Source organism: Ochotona princeps, chromosome 7 (assembly GCF_030435755.1).
Source record: "Ochotona princeps isolate mOchPri1 chromosome 7, mOchPri1.hap1, whole genome shotgun sequence".
In the NCBI taxonomy this organism is placed as follows: Eukaryota; Metazoa; Chordata; class Mammalia; order Lagomorpha; family Ochotonidae; genus Ochotona; species Ochotona princeps.
Genome location: NC_080838.1, coordinates 30,675,863 through 30,697,219, shown reverse-complemented (window position 1 = coordinate 30,697,219; position 21,357 = coordinate 30,675,863). Strand labels below are relative to the sequence as shown.

The window sequence follows — 21,357 nt, the reverse complement described above, 5'->3', positions numbered from 1 at the left end:
AACTGTTGCCATGAAAGTTTGGCAAAAAAAAGTTCATTTTCATTTTTATTCACTGATTTTCAGATCATACTTGGTAAATTTTGGGGAAAATTCATTTAAAAACCTTGGTTTTAGATTCTAGAATTTTAAAATCAGACTATTAAGCTAGAAAGAACTTTTAAAATAATTTGAAATTACTTTTATATTTTAAGACTTATTTGAAAGCTTATGAAAGCATAAGAGCAGGAGAGATAGCAAGATCTTCCATTTACTGATTCACTCCAACAGCCAGGTCTGAGCCTAGCTGAAGCCAGGAGCCAGGAACTTTTTTTTTTTTTTTTTTTTTGTTAATTATTTTGCATTATGTGACAGTTTCATAGGCTCTGGGTATCCCCCCCTCCCTCCCCCTCCCCTCCCCCCGGTGGATTCCTCCACCTTGATGCAGTATTACAGTTCAAATTCAATCAAGATTCTTTCATTGCAAACATATACCAAGCATAGAGTCCAGCTACTTATTGTCCAGATTGGTTGAACAGTTTTCTTGGGGAGACCTTTTCTGGTCTGAAGTTTGAGCTGGCAGAATATCATCACAGTCAATTAAGAGTCCCAATATAACATCAACAGCAATTTGCAATGTTATGGAGTTGACATGGTTTTGAGTAACCAGTGTATTAAAAAGAAAAAAAAAATAAATTAAAAAAAAAAAAAAAAAAAAAAAAGGAAAACAAGTCCTAGCCACAACCTATGATTAGCTCATTGACGTTTCAATTTAGTTCATATACAGGACCGGCTGCTCTATACCTTAAAATGGCCATAAGGCACCATTCAGCTGTTTCGTGTCCATTTCATCTTAGTATTTAGCCAGTTGTTGTGTTGAAGTAAAATTTTGCTGATCTTGGCAGATTTTAGGATAATCCAGACTGGCTTGTAACTCTAACAAGATATATGTCAACATTTTAGGTGCAGAACATTTTTTTTTTTGGGGGGGGTGTGCAGGAAAATCCTCAACACCATGGTGAGGAGTAAAACTAATCTTTGTGACCCACCCAGCGAGGCATGAGCCAATCCATGCCAGCTCTTTCCTGTTAGATTTCAAGTTCTACTTTCTGTTGTTTATTTATTTTAGGGTTTTTTTTTTGTTTTTTTTTGTTGTTGTTGTTGTTGTTTTTTAGTTTGTATGATTGTTTGTTTGCTGTGAGGGGTTTTCGAAGCGATCCCGATGGTCATTGCGAGGGAGAGGGGGTCCAGAGGTGGAGCCAGGCTCGGACCAGAGAAAGCTCTCCTCCCTGGTCCCGAAGGACGTTTATTGTTCTTCTGTTTCTGCAGACCACTCAGGGCTTCTGGTTGTCTTTCCGATGACGTTGGTTTCTGCACGATAGTGTTTGGACTTCTTCCATCCCCTGTGGAAGCTCCGGTTGGGGGTGGGTGACCTCAGAGTACTCGGCCTCCGAGGGCATCCAATTCCCTGTGGCCTCCTTGGCAGTTGGGATATAGTCCTTGTTGCTCGTATTAATAGTTTGTGGTGAAGGTCTGGGAGTCTTCATGGTTGGGATCCAAGCTTCCTCCTTACCACCTCAGGAGCCAGGAACTTCATCTTGGTCTCCCATATGAGCTGGCAGAGCCACGAGTACTTGCACCATATTTGCTACCTTCCCAGACCATTTAGCGTGAAGTTGGATCAGAAGCTTTGTAACTAAGACTCGAGCCAATACTCCCGTGTCGGACCAGGGCAACTTAACCCACTACACAAGAATGTTAAAATGCCCCTAAGTTTTTAATTTTACCAATGGAAAAGGCAAACAGTCTTGCCAAGATAACAGAACTAACTTGTAAAAGCTAGACACCAGTCTTGGGAGTCGTGGAGTTGTGTTTTTAACATTTTCTACATTTCTTGATTTTTCTCATTTCTTTGATTAATTTTGAAAGCTTATTTCTTTCAATACAGTTGCATTACAATTCCAAGACCTTAAAGACAGAATCACCTAATACCTCCAGAGGATCTTCCTTGCCAAGAACGCTTTCCAAAGAGTCCAAGCTGTATGGTATGAAAGATAGTGCAACATCTCCTCCTTCTCCTCCTTTACCTTGCACTGTCCAGAACAAGACTAACACCTTACTTCCTCCCCAACCCCCACCTATTCCCTCAGGTATTGAAGAATATACTCTATTGTTTGTCATTTATTTTCTTAATTTGTAATCATCACCTACTTGCTCTATTGAGACTTTAAGAATCATGTGCTTAGAAAAAAAAGGACATAAGCTTGTTAATAATGACTATGAAAGATTCCTGTGTAAAGTGTGGGCCAAATGTGGCTGTTTATTAAATTGCTGTTACTTCAGATTATTAGTTATCAAATTTAGTATACTGAGTAGTATACTTACACTTTTACATCAGTGTACATTTAGAAAGGAGTAGTTTTAGGTAGTTGAAATTTGGGAGCTTACACAGATTTAAGACGGAGTACATTGGATCCAGCCACAATTATTCATTGTTTATTACTCTATAAGAGACTACTCCAAATTTATTGATTTAATGCCCTCAGACACAGGATCAGAAATGCAGGAGCATTTTGGCTTGATTAGTCTATTCGTGATCTTTTGTGAGGTTGTAAGTTGGCAAGGTCTGCAGCCATCAGAATATGTGGTTGATATTAGTAAAATCTGCTTTTATCATGCACTAAATGTGTAGCTGGCTGCATGTGGGTCCTTGCACTGAACCACTTCATATTTTCATGCCATGGAAGCTGATGCAAATAAATCTATATGGCCAAAACTGCAATATTGCTAATGACAGCCTCAAGAGTTGCCTACCATCACTGCCACGATGTCTTACTGATAATTCAATGCAGCACAAAAGGCACTTGCACAAGGGTGTGAATACCAGGAGCCAAGGAATATTCTGAGCTATGTTGGAATCTTGCTAACACAGTATATGACTGACATCTTACATAAATGGTAGCAATTCCAACCAAAGGAATATTAAACTGGACAAAAATTATTAGAAAAACATTTCATTTGTGAGTAGAATTTAATGTATATATCTTCAAAAATAATTCTGATGAAAATGTCCAAGATTTTTAAAAAACATTTACTTATTCATTTGAAAGTTAGAGTGACAGCAATATCTTCCATTCCCCAGTTTCACTCAAAGGCTGCAAGAGCTAGGGGTGGGCCTGGCCAAAGCCAGGAGCCAGGAATTCCAGCTGAGTCTCTGTCATGGATGACAGGGGCCTAAGCACTTTGCTCATATTTTACTGCTTCATCAGATGTATTAACAGGGAATTGATCAGAAATAAAGCAGGCATGACTTGAATTCAGTTCACGTATGAGATGCTAAATTCATAGTCAGAGGTTTAAGTTGCAGTACTGCAGTGCTAGCCCTGATAATGTGTAATATTTTTAATATCATTTTTTCAGTTGAAGATACATCTGCATCCATTAAGCAGTGGCAGATGTTATTATTCCATTTGACAAGTGAGGAAAGCCAAGGTTTATAGAAGTTGAACACCTTTCCCGTTTTTAAGCAAGTATCTGATAAATGTTAGAATTGGAAACCTAAGCCTAACTTCATAAGTCGAAAAAAAGAGAGATGGTACCCCACTTAGGGCAGTATGACAAAACTATGCAAGCTCAACCTAGGAAAATCTGAAAAGAATGATGTTTTGCCTCACCTGCCACTAAATAGTCTGAATTCTTTGTATCTTCTTAGAAAAAAGCATGAATGTTAATGATTTTCCAGAAGTGTTATGTTGAAAAATTGGATCCAAGTTTGTTACTTAGAGCAAATAGGAATAATCATCTGCATATTCAAATATTAATGGATCATTTCTATCAGTCTGCTCTTTATATTGCTTTCTTGTATCGTCTAAAGTATAACATTCACCCGATTACACTCATGTAATTCTAATCTCTCACAAAGCTGTCTTATGCTTTTTGGAACGTTTTATTAAACTTCATTAAATGCACATCACATTTGTAAACACTCTAGCTAAAGGAAAAGGAAGCGGAGGAGTGAAAACAGCCAAGTTGTATGCCTGGGTAGCACTTCAGTCATTGCCAGAAGAAATGGTTATTAGTCCTTGCTTACTCGACTTTCTGGAAAAGGCTCTGGAAACTATCCCTATCACACCAATCGAAAGGAATTATACAAGTAAGCATTCTTATGTATTTACTTCCTCATCACAAGTATTTTGACATCCTACTCCTTAGAAGGATTTCTTAATCATATTTTACATCGTTGTACAATGTAGTCAGTTATAAATACAGAAAAGATTACAGAACTACAGAACTTGAGAGATCATCTAACCCTCATTTACAAATGGAGATGGTAAGTCTTAGTGAGGTCATACAATTTTTTCATCACTATAGTTGGTTATAATGACAAAATTAGCATTCTTCAGTCCTGCATGTATCTGTTCAGTTGGAATTGCCTCAAAGGCAAGGGTATAGTCACTAATTTCTTTGTACAGTATTTGAAATAGCAAGAATAAATTGGAGTTTGTGGGAATGTGCAAAGAATTGAATAGGTAAAGGTGTATGGAATGATGGCCTACAAGTAGCAAATATTTCTGGTTGTTTATCCCTCCTGTCTCAATACTAACATAAGATATAAGGGTCATTTAATAATTTCCACTTGATCTAGCAATAAAACTTGAAACTACTTTTTTTTTAACAGCTGTCAGCTCGCAAGATGAAGACATGGGGCATTTTGAAATACCAGATCCTATGGAAGAATCAACAACATCATTAGTATCATCTTCAACATCTGCTTACTCTTCCTTCCCTGTAGATGTTGTGGTTTATGTACGAGTTCAGGTGATACACTTATTTCTTTTTATTTTAGGAAAAAATATTACTATTGAATGTATTTGAGGTTTAGCAGTATTTCCCACTCAGTGTTCTTTATGTTTGTTGGGTTTGCAAACCTTCAGCATGCCTTTGATAGCTTGGAGACTGCCTGCAACTCTCACTTCGTGCTGAGAATTTTCATAAATTTGTAGTTTCAAAATGTATGTCTCACGCTTTTGTAGCAAAAGTAGCAATATATATTAAAACCTTTTTAAGAATTAAATTAATTATACCTTTATTTCTTACTGTTTTTCTTCTGATCACTTAAAAAGTTCGAGATATATAAAATCACTATAGTACCTTTTTTAGAATTTCTGCTGAGTTGTTTTTAATTTATGTATTCCTAAATTATAATATTATCGACAGACTTTTCAAAAGATCTCAAAAGATTAGAATTGATTTGAAAACTACTTGTTGGGCCCGGCGGCGTGGCCTAGCGGCTAAAGTCCTCGCTTTGAGAGCCCCAGGATCCCATATGGGCGCCGGTTCTAGTCCCGGCAACTCCACTTCCCATCCAGCTCCCTGCTTGTGGCCTGGGAAAGCAGTTGAGGACGGCCCAATGCATTGGGGCCCTGCACCCACGTGGGAGACCTGGAGGAGGCTCCAGGTTCCTGGCTTCGGATCGGCGCGCATCGGCCCGTTGCGGCTCACTTGGGGAGTGAATCATCGGATGGAAGATCTTCCTCTCTGTCTCTCTTCCTCTGTATATCTGGCTGTAATAAAATGAATAAATCTTTAAAAAATAAAAAAAAGAATAAAAAAGAAAACTACTTGTTTGCACTTCAGTTGATATCTTCTAATTATTGCCATAAAAAATTTTAATGAACATCCATTTCAGCTATTTTCTATAAGCAAATTAGCCAGAAATGCTTCATTCTGATCATTTGGAGTTCTGTACTTGCTTTTCTGAGGCTGTGATAAAAACATATAATGTGTGAGAGCTTGGGGGTTTATAAAACCTTTGTAACTAATACAGTCATTTTGAGTAAGTGATTATATATAAGTAAAATATGATAACATTTTCAGGATTCGAAAATATCTATCTACTATTGCCCAGAAATGGCTCTTTAAGTATGTAACTTTTTTTTTTACATTATTTCCCTTCTTCCTTTTTTTAAGATTGATTTCTGTTGGAAAGGCAGGGTAACAAAGAGAGATGGCAAGACAAGACACAAAGAGATCTTCCATCCACTAGTTCTCTTCCCAAATGCCCACAGGGGATGGGCTGTACCAGACCTAAACTAGGAGCCAGGAACTTCCTTAGGGCTTCTTTTTTTTTTGTGGGGGGGGGGGTGTAGGAAAATCCTCAACACCATGGTGAGGAGTGACTAATCTTTGTGTCCCACCCAGCAAGGCATGAGCCAATCCATTCCAGCTCTTTCCTGTCAGATTTCAAGCTCTACTTTCTGTTGTTTGTCTATTTATTTTAGGGTTTTTTTTTTTTTTTTAGTTTGTATGATTGTTTGCTGTGAGGGGTTTTCGAAGCGATCCCGATGGTCACTGCGAGGGAGGGCGGGGGTCCAGAGGTGGAGCCAGGCTCGGACCAGAGAAAGCTCTCCTCCCTGGTCCCGAAGGACATTAATTGTTCTTCTCTGTCTGCTGACCACTCAGGGCTTCTGGTTGTCTTTCCGATGAGGTTGGTTTCTGCATGGTAGTGTTTGGACTTGTTCCATCCCCTGTGGAAGCTCCGGTTGGGGGTGGGTGACCTCAGAGTACTCGGCCTCCGAGGGCATCCAATTCCCTGTGGCCTCCTTGGCAGTTGGGGTATAGTCCTTGTTGCTCGTATTAGTAGTTTGTGTTGAAGATCTGGGAGTCTTCGTGGTTGGGATCCAAGCTTCCTCCTTACCACCTGCTCCACTCTGGAGTGCCCCCCTGCTCCACGCACATGACCTCCTGTTAAGAAGTTGTCAGGATCGCACCCGATTCCCCCCTCATGCATTGGTATAGTAGTTTTATTGTTGTTTAGTGCCGCTTTGAGTCTGTTGTCTATGAATTACCAGATTTGACCTTGATAAGCTATATTGTACTTTTTTTTCTCTCACTCTTTTTATGCTCTTGAAAGATTTCCCTGCACTCCCTCCCCATTACCGGTTAACATAGCGTATTGAGGGTATAGTAGGTTTTACAGTTTTTTGATGTAGATCTTAAATATTCTGACATTAATTGTTGGTTTATAGATTATATCGCGTTATCTTATTGCATTGGATACAAGTTGTTAGAGATTGCACTAATATTACAATATGCAGGTACTATCTTTCAAGTTGTCATCTTTTCATCTCAGATTAAGGCGAACATGTGGTATTTAACCTTTTGGGATTGGTTCATTTCTCTTAGCATGATGGATTCCAGTCGGGCCCATTTGACCACAAAGAACTGCATTTCGTTTTTTTTAATAGCTGAGTAGTATTCCATAGAGTAGATGAACCATAGCTTTCTTATCCAGTCTTCTATTGATGGGCATTTTGGCTGCTTCCAGGTTTTTGCGATTGTAGATAGTGCTGCTATGAACATAGGCGTGCATGTTGGTTTCTTGTGTAGGAGATCTTTTGGATATATTCCTAGGAGTGCTATTGCTGGATCATATGGTATGCTGATTTTCAGTTGTTTGAGTATTCGCCAAACTGATTCCCATAGAGGCTGTACAAGTCTGCAGTCCCACCAGCAGTGGAGAATGGTTCCCTTTTCCCCACAGCCTCGCCAGCAAGTGTTGGTGGTATTATGTATGTGTGCCATCTTTACTGGAGTTAGGTGGTACCTCATTGTTGTCTTCATTTGGATTTCCCTTATTGCCAAGGAACTTGAGCATTTTTTCATATGCTTGTTTGCCATTTGGGATTGTTCTTTTGTGAAATGTCTGCCCATTTCCCGTGCCCATTTCTTGAGCAGTTTGTTTGTTCTGTTGTTTTGGTTTCTCTGGAGATCTTTGTATATTCTGGAGATCAGCCCTCTATCTCCTATGTAGTGTGCAAAGATCTTCTCCCATTCTGTAGGTTGTTTTTTTACTTTGTTGATTGTTTCTCTAGCTGTACAGAAGCTTCTTAGTTTGATGAGGTCCCAATTGTTTATTATGGTCTCGAGTTCTACTGCTTTGGGAGTCCTTTTTAGGAAGTCAGGGCCTACTCCTAAGTGTTGCAGTGTGTTTCCAACATTTTCTTCCAAAAGTTTGAAGGTTTCTGGATGTAGGTTTAGGTCTTTTATCTATTTAGATTCGATCTTGGTGTATGGTGAGAGATGTGGGTCTATCTTTTTGTTTCTGCAGGCTATCAACCAGTTGTCCCAACAGCATTTATTGAACAGACCTTTCCATTTGCTTGGGTTGTTGTCTGTCTTTTTGTCAAAGATTAATTGACTGTATCTGTGTGGGTTTCCATCCGTTGTTTCTATTCTGCTCCACTGATCTTCCTCTCTATCTTTGTGCCAGTACCAGGCTGTTTTGATGACCACTGCCCTATAGTATGTCCATAGATCCGGTACTGTGATTCCCCCTGTTAAGTGCCTGTTCTTCAGAGTGGTTCTGGCTATTCGTGGTTTTTTGTGTTTCCAGATGAATCTGTGTATCATTTTTTCCAGTTCGATGAAGAATGCTGTGGGTAATTTGATTGGGATTGCATTGAATGTATATATTGCTTTTGGTAGTATAGACATTTTGATGATATTAATTTTGCCTATCCAGGAGCATGGGATGTTGTTCCATCTTTCGAGGTCTTGTTCTATTTGTTTTTTGAGTGTTTTGTAATTTTCTTCATAAAGTTCATCTACGCTTTTGGTTAAATTTATTCCCAGATATTTCATGCTTTTCTCTGTTATTTTGAATGGTAGCTTGTTGGTTAGATCTTCTTCCATCTTGCGGCCATTTGGAGAAACCCCGCGCCGGACGGCGCGACCCGCCCGCGGCGCACTGGGGACAGTCCGCCCCGCCCCGCAACCCTCCCTGCGAAGGGAGGGCGGGGGTGCTGGGAGAGCGGTTGCGCCGTGGGAGGGGCTGCCCGGCCCCCCCAGCACTGGCGGGGGGACCCCCGCGGGGGTGGACGCCAGGAGGGGGGAGAGCGCGGCGACACAGGTCTTCTTTAGGTCTTCTTTAAGCCTTAGGGCTTCTTAAGAGGGTATATGGGTTCAAACAGTTGGGCCATCTCCCACTGCTTTCCCTGGGCATTAGCAAAGAGGTGGATTGGAAGTGGATTGGAAGCTGAATCTTGAACTGGTGCCCAATGGGATGCCCCTGTTGCAAGTGGCAGCTTTACCGGCTATGCCACTACACTGTAGTTTTTTTTAATATCATTTTATTAATATCTTTTTGAAGCTTATTGATTGGTTGGTTGATAGATTTGAAAGGCAGATTTACAGAGGGAAAGGTCTTCCATCTGCTGGTTTACTCTTTAAATGGCTGCAACACCTGGGGCTGGGACAGTCTGAAATTAGGAGCTTAGGTGTTCTAGGCCTCCCATATGAGTGCGGGGGCCCAAGGATTTGTGTCTCTTTCCACTGCTTTCCCAGGCACTTTAGCAGGAAGCCAGATCAAAACTGGAGCAGCCACAACTCGAACCAGCGCCCATAAAGGATGCCAACACTGCATGCAAAGAGTTAATTTAATATGTATGCCACAGCACCAGCCCCTGTTAATACATTTTTGTTCAGGGACATTCCTACCAAAAAGTCCCATTGAATATGTTGATTACTTTGATTACGAAGAATATTTAATAATATTAGTTCTTCCTGCCTATGAACCTTTTTTGTTACTTCGTCAAGTACTTTTGTCAGTCTTTTGTAATTATTATTGTACAGATCATTTGCTTTCTTGGCTTAATTTATTCGTATGTATTTTGTTTGTAGCTATTGTTCTTATTGGGGTCACTTAGGGGTTTTTTTTTGTTTTTGAAAATTCATCATTGATGTATAAAAGTATTACTGATTTTTGTGAATTGATTTCACTTTTTTCAACATTATTGAACTCATTTATCAGTTCTAGCAGATTAGCAGGTCTTTTTGTTTTTTTTTAGCAAAATATAGGTTCTTTTATGTGTAAAATGCAGGTTTTTATATGTGGACACACAGATAGTTTTACTTCCTCCTTTCCTGCTTGAATGCTCTTTATTTCATTCTCTTAAGTTATTCTATAACTGTATTGAACAGAAATGATGAAAGAATGTTGTCTTGTTGCAGATCTTGGAAGAAATATTTTCAGCTTTTCTCCCATTCAGTATAATGTTGGCTGTGGGTCTGGCATAAGGAACCATTCATGTGTTAACATGTGCTTTTCTTTTTTAAAAAGGCTTATTTGAAAGGCAGAGTCACAATGAGAAAGGGAAGGACACACACACACCCCTTCAGTTACTTGGTTACCTTGGTCACTTCCCAAATGGCTGCAGGCAGGAACTAAAAGCACCCTCCTGTTTGCCCATGGGTGGCAGGGATCCAAGTATTTGGGGCTTTCTTCCTTGCTTTCCAAGACAAAGTAGCAGGAAGTAAGATAAGAAAGTGGCTGGGAATGAACTGACCCTGTTATGTAGGATGTTCACATTGCAGTCAGTGGTTTACTTTGCTGTGCCACATCATCAACCTCAAAATGTGTTGTTTCTGTAATTCTAGAGGAATTTTATCATAAACAGGGCTAGACACTGTCAAATGGTCCTTTTTCATCTATGAAATGAGTGAATGATTTTTGTCCTTCATTCTGGTTATATGTTCTGTTTAGTGGTCTGTATGTTTTACCACTCTTGCCTCCTGAGATAAAGTCTGAATCATGAGGGAGAAAAAAGAAAACTTGGGATATTAAACAAATCCTTTTTAAGTGTCAAATGAGTAGACAAGATAAATTTGGTGCTTAAAAACTGAAATGAAAATTAGATGTATTTTTTGGAATGCAGTAAGAAGTTAACCAATTTTAGAAACCTGTTTTTGGCTCTGTTCATTTTAGCCTTCACAGATCAAGTTTAGTTGTTTGCCAGTATCAAGAGTGGAGTGCATGCTAAAGCTGCCATCCCTGGATTTGGTGTTTTCTTCAAATCGAGGAGAGCTGGAGACGTTGGGGACTACATATCCGGTAGAAACTTTATCTCCTGGATGTAACACCACTCAGAGTGGAACAAAGACCTCTACTAACAAAACTGGAATACCAGGTACAGAAAAAAAATTTTTAATTCCTAGGGTGTGAAGCCAAATATTTTTTTTTCTTGTTATTATTTATTATTTTTAATTCATTAATTACATTGTATTATGTGACACAGTTTCATAGGTACTTGGGTTCTCCCCACCCCTCCCCAAACCCTCCCACCATGGTGGATTCCTCCACCTTGTTGCATAACCGCAGTTCAAGTTCAGTTGAGATTCCCCCATTGCAAGCATATACCAAACATAGAGTCCAGCATCTTATTGTCCAGTCAAGTTCAACAAAGCCAAATATTTTTAAATAAAAATTTTAGTGATAGTTAACACGTGTTTTCAAATAAGTTTGGAGGGCAACATTTAATGTATTTGAGAAATATTTTTAAGAATTTATTATTCATTATGGAAAATTTGGAAAATAAAAACATTGGAAGTTCAATGAACAAGAGAATATTTTCCTATAGCTAATCAATGTTTTCAGTTTTCTGTAGAATTTTATAGTGAAGTTTATTTCCTCAGAAAAATCAAATATGATCTCTTGAATTATGTAGCTTTTTTTTTTTTTTAAATTGACATGCAATATATTTCCTTGGGTACAAAATTTCAATACACATATATAGCCTGAACTGATCATATCACATAATTAGCATTTTCACTTTCTTATATTTTCTTTATATTTTGAGGTTAACAGCTCCTCTCTTCCACTTAATATGAAATTGTGTACTTAAATCATCCCACTGTGCCACTGAACAGCAGAATATATTACTAATATATAATATTACTAATTAGCAAACTCCTTCTGTCCATCTAACGTCTACCCTTTACATTGTGTAATAATCATTCTTCATAGTTCAGATTGCCTTTTTCTAGTAACTTTAGCATTTTTTGAAACATCACTGGTAGTACCACAAATTATTACATTTCTAAAATAACTTAATGGTTATGTGATATTCCATAATTTTATCATACTTTTAGATTACCTGGAATTTTTGCGAATTTAAAAATTTTTTTAATAATACTAAACTGAACATCTTTGTATGTAATATTATAAATGAAGATATTCTTAGGATATGTTGTTTATAGTTGAATCTGGCCATCTGATGAAACAAACATTTTTTAAATAATGCAAGGATTTTGCTGTCTGTTGAGACTATAAGATTTGTATGTTTCATCACCTCCAATTTCACGGTACTGTTTTTAACACAACATTAAATGTATTTTTAAGCTCTTGTCCATGTGATGGAGTAAAAAGAGGTGTATTAATACAAGAATTTACATTACCTAAGCCTATTTCTCTTTTGGAAGAATCACCTCTTTATGACAAAAGTGTACCAATTACTAGTACTTGAATTATTATAGTGATAGTATAATATTTAAAGGTATGTGTGTGTGTATACTCTACTAGGAATATGTCATGAAAGGAATATAATATGAACAACTCTATTACCCACATTTATGGTTCTTTAAAAAGAAACAAAAATAAAACTAATTCTTAACCTTTATCATTATAGGAACACAAAGGAATCATGTTGAGGATAAACATAATGGGTCATTATAATATCCATTCTTGCAAAGAATTTTCACTGAATGTTTATGTTGTCTAGCACAGTGCTAGAGGTTAAGTGTACAGTAAGGAACTTAGCTAGTAGACATGGTCATTCTAATGTGGCACTTAGGAAAGCATAATAGCCAAGCAAAAAAAAGTGTATTTGAAGTGGAAACATGGAGTGTGTTTGAGTTAGCCAAGCAGAGAACTGAGAAACTGAGTACTCCATGTTAGAACACAAAAATTCATGATGCAGCAATGAGTTTGGGGACTTCAGAGGAAGACAAAATCCAGTATGTGTGAAGTATGGTTAGCAGAGGATAGTCTGACATAGAAAAGGTTTAGCGTAATGGGAGAGACGCAGATAATGTGGGTAACGAGCCAGCTGATGTGGGCAAGCCACTGAAAGCTTAAGCAAGGAAGTGAATGTGATTCTGAATTAATGCTTTATGAATGTCAGCCTAAAGCCTGGCATGATGGCTCAGTGATTTATTCCTTACTTTGCCAAGTGTCAGGATCCCACATGGATGCCATTTCCGGTCCCGACTGCTCCACTTCCCATCCAGCTCCCTGGGAGAGCAGTAGAGGATGGACTAAAGTCTTGGGACTCTATACCCACATGGCTTCTTGGGGAGTGAACCAGCAGATGGAAGATGTTTTTCTGTCTCTCCTCTCTGTAAATCTGCCTTGCCAATAAAAATAAATAAATCTTTAAAAAAAGAAAAAAAGAATGTCAGTCTAGCTGCTGTACAGCAGTTTCTTGGAGTGGAAGGAAACAGGGAGAGTAGTTGGCCATTTAATAGTACTTGAATTGACAACTGATTAAGCTGAAATAGTAATGTGAGAGAGAGAGAACTAGACATCCTTTATGTGTGGTAGACATGAAACGTCGATAAATGCAAGCAGAGTTGAAAGCGGAAAGGATACAATATTAAGCAACTTTTCATTGCAGTAACAGAAAACTTGAGGCAGGTTATATAATGAGGAAAAGGCTTTATTGTGGTTCATGGTTCTGGAAGCTCATAGTACAGACTCTCCCTGTTCAGAGTGGGCCCTCTTGGCTTGGTCTATGGTGATGGCCTCTCACTGGCTGTGTGCTGAAGTAACGCAGGGCCACAAATGTGTTGTCTGCCTCCAGAATTTAGTAGTGAAGGCTCCACCCTAATGACCAAAGGGGTCACCTCTGGGCACCATAGTTCAATTCAGTTTCTAGCCCCTTAATGCTGCACACTTGCAATTAAATTTCAACACATTAAGTCTTGAGGTACACTCAAACTACATGCTAACCACATTAGATGACAAAAATTCCCCAAGTTTCTGGTGTAGCTGTTTGCATGGACATGTCATTTTGAGATGGGGAAAACTTGGAGGTGAAAAACCAGAGTTCAGTTCAGTTCAGTTTTGGAGATGGTAACCTTTAAATGCTTGACACATCCTATTAGGTGGTCAGATAGGTAGTTGTAATATATGAGTCCAAAGGAGATCTTTACTGGAAATATATTTTAGGATCATCAGCAAAAACCTTACAAGGCTGTATTAAGATGACCTCATATTTTTTATGTTTAAAACATTTAAAATTAACCTGTTCATCACTGAATGTTATCAGTTAGAACATTTGACTCTTAACAGAAACAAATCTTTCACTTTCCGTATTTGCATACCTTGCATTGCATCCACTGTTAACTGCTGAAATGCCTTCAGCTACATGATAGGGATATTTCTATAGCTTGTTCTTGCCCTTAAAACTGAACCATTTGGGGGGCCTTTTCTACTGGGTGCTTTCAGTGATACAAAGGAGAAAAATGGGAAGTCATGTAGTAGGGCAAATGTGTGTGTGTGTGTGTGTGTGTGTATAATTATTTGCATTAAGAGTATTCAACACTGGTTTTAAAATAAATAAACTGGAAAACATTTAAGTCTTTATTTCAATTTTATTGATATAGTATATTAAATATTAATGTTTACTATTTTTTAAGTCATACTTGTTTCTTGAGAGCATTGTGAATTGTGAATGCTATGCTTTGTGAAAAACATACACAAGGATTTCAAAATTTCTGAACCAAAATAAAAGTTACGTTTTAATTCCATTTCACAGGAAACTGCTGGAGTCTCCTGGCTGGATTTTAGAACTGTGTTGTGGTTGCTGAATATTTTTGTGTGTCTGTGTTCACTGTAGGTCCGTCAGGACTGGGCAGCCCTCTTGGCAGAAGTCGACATAGTAGTAGTCAGTCAGATCTGACCACTGCCAGCAGCAGTTCATCTGGCTTGAGCTTCACCGCGTGCATGTCTGATTTTTCCCTGTATGTCTTTCATCCATATGGAGCAGGGAAACAAAAAACTGCTGTTTCTGGCCTTACACCTGGATCAGGAGGATTAGGTATGTTTTTCAGATGTACAGCTTTTCAAATTTGTATGATTATTTCAAGCTTTCTCATACTCTTCAAGTTTTCTTTTGTTAAACCATAATAATTGTAACAATGGAGATACACCAAAACAGGACTTTGATTTTCCCTTTTGATATTATCTTTTTGTCTCTTCATAATAAATATAAATATGAAGCAAGTAATTCAAGTAAATTATTCAAGAATTTAAAAACTCAAAATATTTTCTAAGTAATAAATGTAACAACCTTTTTGAATATCAAAGATCTGTTACTTATATGTGTAAATGTTTTAGTAAATCTATTCATGTAAAAAATTTATAATGCATTAAAGTAAAATTTTAAAGTAGAGCATGCTTTTTTATTCAAAACAGGACTATTAATGACATTCAGTTAGTGAAACTGAATTTCACTAGCAGGTGAACTACTAAAAATGCATAATATCTTATTAGTGAACATCTCTTTACCATGTTTGGACATTAACAGAGACACAGACTACAAGAGTATTTTAGTTTGTTGTTGAAGGGTCATAAAATGCACCAGTTATATTTATTAGCATAAAAAAGGTAAGCTAATAGTCATTAGTTAATCTGCTTAAATTTTGCTTCACTTAAGCATTATTTCCTTGGATAATTGTCATCAAGATGGTGATATATGTATGTATGTATGTATACTAATGTGGAAATCCTTGTTATGTTCTTTTAGGGAATGTGGATGAGGAACCCACTTCAGTCACTGGCCGAAAAGACTCTCTTAGTATAAACCTTGAATTTGTGAAAGTGAGTTTGTCTCGGATAAGGCGTTCTGGAGGTGCCTCGTTTTTTGAAAGTCAGACTGTGAACAAGTCTTCAAACAAAATGGATACTACATTAATAAATATATCTGGTATTCAATTTTATAGTTTTTAAATTAAAATATTATTTTCCTGAACTAAATAATGGCCTCTTTTTAACAATGTTTAAATGTTAGTTCCCTTAATAAGATTTGGGGATAAGTACAATAAAGCAGAAGAGTGACAGCACAGCTTACTGTGCTCAGTGCCAATAATCAGTGTTAGAAAAGTTGTTTCTAGATTGATTTTTCACCAAAAGGTTAAACAGACCTAATTGAATTATTTCTTCTCTTCACTTCTTTTTCACTATGAATTAATAACAGTTCTTTTTGTATGACCTTAAAGTGTAAATGCCGCTAAAAAGGGATGTGACATTAAAAATTTCTACTTAATAACATATCCTGAGTTATACCGTAAGAATTAGCTATGTAGGGCCCGGTGGCGTGGCCTAGCGGCTAAAGTCCTCGCCTTGAAAGCCCCGGGATCCCATATGGGCACCGGTTCTGGTCCCGGCAGCTCCACTTCCCATCCAGCTCCCTGCTTGTGGCCTGGGAGGGCAGTCGAGGATGGCCCAATGCATTGGGACCCTGCACCCGCGCGGGAGACCTGGGGGAGGTTCCTGGTTCCCGGCATCGGATCGGCGCGCACCGGCCCGTTGCGGCTCACTTGGGGAGTGAATCATCGGGCGGAGGATCTTCCTCTCTGTCTCTCCTCCTCTGTGTATATCTGGCTGTAATAAAATGAATAAATCTTTAAAAAAAAAAAAAAAAAAGAATTAGCTATGTAATACTGAACAAAGCACTTTTATAAAACTAAATGCATATTAAACATCTGAAGAATTCAGCATACAGAGTGAAAATTTCTGTAATTTTAATTAAAACTAGGGAAAATGGAATTAAAAGATGAATTTGCTGTAAACTTTTTTAAATCCAGGAGTATGAGATTTTCCATATATTTGTGGGAAAAAATGTATTTTGGAAAAAAAATACTTGGATTCAGGGTGATAAGACACCAAAAAACATATATTTTAAATAACCATTTTCCCACAAACTTTTTCAGGTACCTTCATATAATATATTTACTGTTACCTAAGAGTCATCAGCAAATCTATATGCAGCCTATGTTTTGATAGTGAAATTTTGCCAGGTACTCTTCTAGATGTCTGAGGAGAGCAGGCATGAATAAGGCAAGGTCTTATTTCTAGACAAATAAATAGCTTTGCTATAATGGGGACTTTTGTAAAGGGGACAAAACAATAAATTCTGTCTCATTATACATCAGAGAAGGCTTCATGAGGAAATGATGTTTGGATCAGATATTGGAAATTCAGTAGAAATATTCTTAAAGATAACAACATAGAATCCCATGACAGAACAATCACCAGTGTGCTTTTGGATCTTTGGTTAACCATGACTGAAGCATTGGGAATAACTAGACATTCAGTTGGTTGTATAAATAGGTGGGGCTGAAGGAAAAAACTGATAAAATAGAATAGGACCAGGCTGTGGATGAATTTGAGTTCAAATCTACAGAATCCAGGTCTGCTCCTTTGACGAATGAGAAACCTTTTGAGATTTTTAAGGATGATGCCTCAGATTTTTTTTTTTTCTGAAAGAGTAGTAGGTGGGAAAGATGCTTGAGGAGGCTGCATTAATAGATTCAACAATAACCAGTGGAGGTCTTCATTATTATAATAAGGAAACAAGGATAAAAGAGAATGGCTTTAAGGCGGAAATAATGAAGTCCAGAAGCTTGAGGACAAGTTATGGAAGGGCACTGAAGGAGAAAAGAATGCCCCCAGACTTTCTCAGGAGATGAATAAAGGAGTAGTAAGGCCATTAATTTAGTTAAGTATAATAAACAAAATAAGGAATTGTGTTGGCTGATGGTCTGTGTGACCACGAATTCTGGATGAAACAGAAACCGTAGCTTTGAAAATTGGCTCATGAACTCCAGTGAAGTTTTGATACAAGAATAGAAGAGCACATAAAACGGGAGCAGAAGACTCCTCAGAGCATGCTCTCTGCAGAAGGGCTTCAATGAACGTTTATTGTCTGAAAGACACTGTTTTGTGTCTTTTTTTTTTTCTCCCCTAAAAAGGAGATTGCAAAAAAAAAAAAAAGGAGATTGCTACAAAGCTCTTTGATTTTCAGTTCCTTTTGAGGAAGCCTGTATCCTATATAACCCTTAAACTATTTTTCATATTTGAGAAGAGCTTTGAAAGCTGGCCATAAATGAAATTTTGAACCCAATGATTTTATAATAAAAAGATGTGAGATTACGGTTTGCCATCAACTCAAAGACAAAACAGAAGCTGTATTAGAATGTGCTATTTCTGGGGCCAGCACAATGGCTCAACTGGCTAATCCTCTGCCTGCAAACACCAGCATCCCATGAGCACTGGTTCATGTCCCAGCTGTTGCACTTCCCATCCAACTCCTAGCTAAGAGCCTGGAAAAGCAGTGGAGGATGGCTCAAATCCTTGGGACCCTGCACCCATGTGGGAGACCCAGCTCTTGGTTCCTGGCTTTGGATTGGCTCAGTTCGTCATTGTTACCATTTGGAGAGAGAACCAATGGACGGAAGATCTTTCTCTGTCTCGCCTTCTGTTAAATCTGCATTTCCAATAAAAATAAATATTTTAAAAAATCAAACTTAATTTGATATTTCATGAATTGTAAATGGAAGTAGAAGTGTGATGTCTAAGTCCTACCAGATGAAAATGCTAAATGTTTTAGAAATATAAATTCTAACAAATCTGTTTTTCTCAGCTGTTTGTGACATAGGCTCTGCCTCCTTTAAATATGATATGCGCCGACTCAGTGAAATTCTGGCATTTCCAAGAGCCTGGTACAGGAGAAGTATTGCAAGACGTTTGTTCCTTGGAGACCAAACTATAAATTTGCCAAGTGAGTTTCTTATATAATTATGTTGCTTTTAGTTTTGGTTGTAAGAATAGCAAGATCCATGATTGATAATACAAGGTTGTTTCACTTGGTTAGATTGAACCATGTGATTTGTTCACTTATTTGATAATTGTCTTTTGAGTCTCTCATATGATACATTAGCACTGGGGACATAGTCAAGTTTTACCTTCTGAGAAATTACATTTTGCCTAGTATTCTATAATGATTACATTGTAATCTTAAATCTGAAATACTGAGATACATTTCAGTGAAGTTAATCGATTGGTTAAGCATACAGAACAATATGTTGGGGACCTAATTGCTTTCATTTATTTCATGGACTTACTGTGCACAGGAGATAACTGTGGAAAGAGAAAAGTAGAGTCTGCATGATACAGTGGAAAATGTTGGAAATTTTAGAACTGGGTCTGTTCTCTCATATGTAAAATAGTAGTATTTACCTCCTGTTTAGCTCTCTCATGGCTCTCTCATTGAGTGTCTATGAGAATAAAATGAAATATTGGAAGGTTCCTTGAAAATTGTAAGTTGCCATACTCTTGCCAAATTGAGAAGTAATTTTTTTGAGAATAATTATTTTTCCACATGGTGATACTACCTTGTCACTTTTGTTTTTGTTTTTCAAACTTTTCTGCTAGCATCTGGTCCAGGGACACCTGATTCCATTGAAGGAGTGAACCAACACCTTTCCCCTGAATCATCAAGAAAAGCTTATTGCAGGACCTGGGAGCAGCCAAGTCAGTCAGCCTCTTTCACACACATGCCTCAGTCACCTCATGTATTCAATGAACATATGACAAACAGTACCATGTCACCAGGGACAGCAGCGCAGAGCCTGAAGTCCCCAGCTTCCATACGATCAAGGAGTGTGTCTGACTCTTCAGTTCCTCGAAGAGGTGATACTACTGTTTCCAAGATAAATACACATCTGTGTTTCCAAGATAAAAATTTTATTCATTCCCAAATATTTGCCCAGCTGTAGGTTAATACTCTTGAAATTTTTCACAAAAACCAGAAGTAATAATAGACACTTCAGAGTTTTGCCAGAAGAGAGTACAGATAGATGGCTACTAGCTTTGCAAAGGGAAAGGGACTGAGAGGAATTGGCATATTTTTTTCATGGCTTACTGAATTGGTCACTTTAGAACTGTATCTAAGATATTGTTAATGTACCAAATGATGCTTTGATATTGGAAATGTCAATCTTTGTATTCAGTCATTCTTCCACTTAGCATTTTCTGAGCTCTTATGTGTGCCTAACTTTGGCCTGGCTGAATGTATAAAAACAAATATTATTCTGTTAAAAGGTAAGGTTTTAACATATAAAGAGCTATTGCAGGATTCAATTTATAAGCTGAGTCCATAAAAGCCCAAGATATTGGTTCTGCAGACAACCTCTGCTTCTGTGTTACAGCAGCACCTTATGGATTTTCTCCTTTCTTAAGGAAATCCTAAGAGGAACAGATACACCAGCTGAGATACATCCACCCCACACAAGAATGTGGGTTTGAATCTGAGCCAGCTCTGCTCCAATTTCCAGCTTCCGGCTGATACAACTGGGTGGCAGTAGGTGATGGCTCAAGTGCTAGGTTTCCTGCCACCACCAAGGGACAGCTGGCGATGAGTCTTTTGACTCCTAGAATCAGCCTAGCTCAGTCCTGGCTGTTAGCATCTGTGGAGAGAACTAGAGGTGGGGAGCATGCTCATACTCTCTCCCCCTTCTCTCAGATATTTTTAAAAAGAAAATAAGTAGCTTATGTGGCTGTATCTCATGCACACTGGATTTCCCCTTATAAAATGGGGGCCTTAATTTTACAAGCTTTCAAGAAGTAAGGTTGCCGGCACTTAGTGATCAGTACATGTTAACTGTAATTTTAGCAGCAGTATGGCAATATTAAACATCAGGTTCTAATAGAAAAACACTGTATTTTTACCTTTTAGGTTATAGAAATAGGAATGGCTTTTATTTTGTAATTGGCTTGCCATTTATGTGAATGAGTAAGTGCTTGTTTTTTTCCTTTTTTAGATTCACTTTCAAAAACATCAACCCCTGTTAACAAATCAAACAAAGCAGCAAGCCAACAAGGGACCCCATGGGAAACACTTGTTGTGTTTGCTATCAACCTAAAGCAACTGAATGTTCAGATGAATATGAGTAATGTAATGGGAAATACAACGTAAGTTACTCAGATACAAAGAAAATGTGTCTAATCATAATTTGTAATTTCCTTCTATTGTAGTAAAACATTTGGAGACCTTTATTATTAATGCTGAATTGTTTCAGATTATAGGAGTAAATAAAAGATGCAAAGTGCTTTGGCCTGGAAATAGTGTAATCCTTAGGATATATCAAAATAAAGCAGCATGAAATACCTTTTCTAAAAAGGGGGGAACAGTGTAAGAATTAAAGAGTATCATCGGGATGATACTCTGCTGGCTCTGCCTTCAGACCAGAGAGGGTATACCTAAGAAGCCATTGAACTTGACTGGACAATAAGATGCTGGACTCTATGTTTGGTATACGCGTGCAATGGGGGAATCTCAACTGAACTTGAACTGTGGTTATGCAACAAGGTGGAGGAATCCACCATGGTGGGAGGGTTTGGGGAGGGGTGGGGAGAATCCAAGTACCTATGAAACTGTGTCACATAATACAATGTAATTAATGAATTAAAAATAATAAATAAATTAAAAAAAAAAGAATTAAAGAGTAATACCCTAGGCTGGAAGAAACCATGATTAGTGT

General features: G+C 37.9%; 1 protein-coding gene across 8 annotated transcripts in view; it reads left to right on the top strand.

Moving 5' to 3' along the window:
* BLTP1 (bridge-like lipid transfer protein family member 1) overlaps positions 1 to 21,357 on the top strand; it is a 189,826-nt gene that overhangs the window by 154,002 nt on the left and 14,467 nt on the right. For 7 of the 8 annotated variants that reach the window (XM_058666890.1, XM_058666891.1, XM_058666895.1 and 4 more), the window contains 9 exons: positions 1,925 to 2,126; positions 3,968 to 4,129; positions 4,655 to 4,794; positions 10,742 to 10,943; positions 14,652 to 14,852; positions 15,561 to 15,740; positions 18,459 to 18,596; positions 19,250 to 19,507; positions 20,638 to 20,788. In XM_058666890.1, the coding sequence (XP_058522873.1) occupies positions 1,925 to 2,126; positions 3,968 to 4,129; positions 4,655 to 4,794; positions 10,742 to 10,943; positions 14,652 to 14,852; positions 15,561 to 15,740; positions 18,459 to 18,596; positions 19,250 to 19,507; positions 20,638 to 20,788 (1,634 nt within the window). The remainder of the gene's footprint in view (positions 1 to 1,924; positions 2,127 to 3,967; positions 4,130 to 4,654; positions 4,795 to 10,741; positions 10,944 to 14,651; positions 14,853 to 15,560; positions 15,741 to 18,458; positions 18,597 to 19,249; positions 19,508 to 20,637; positions 20,789 to 21,357) is intronic. The other variant, XM_058666893.1, reaches the window with a different exon arrangement.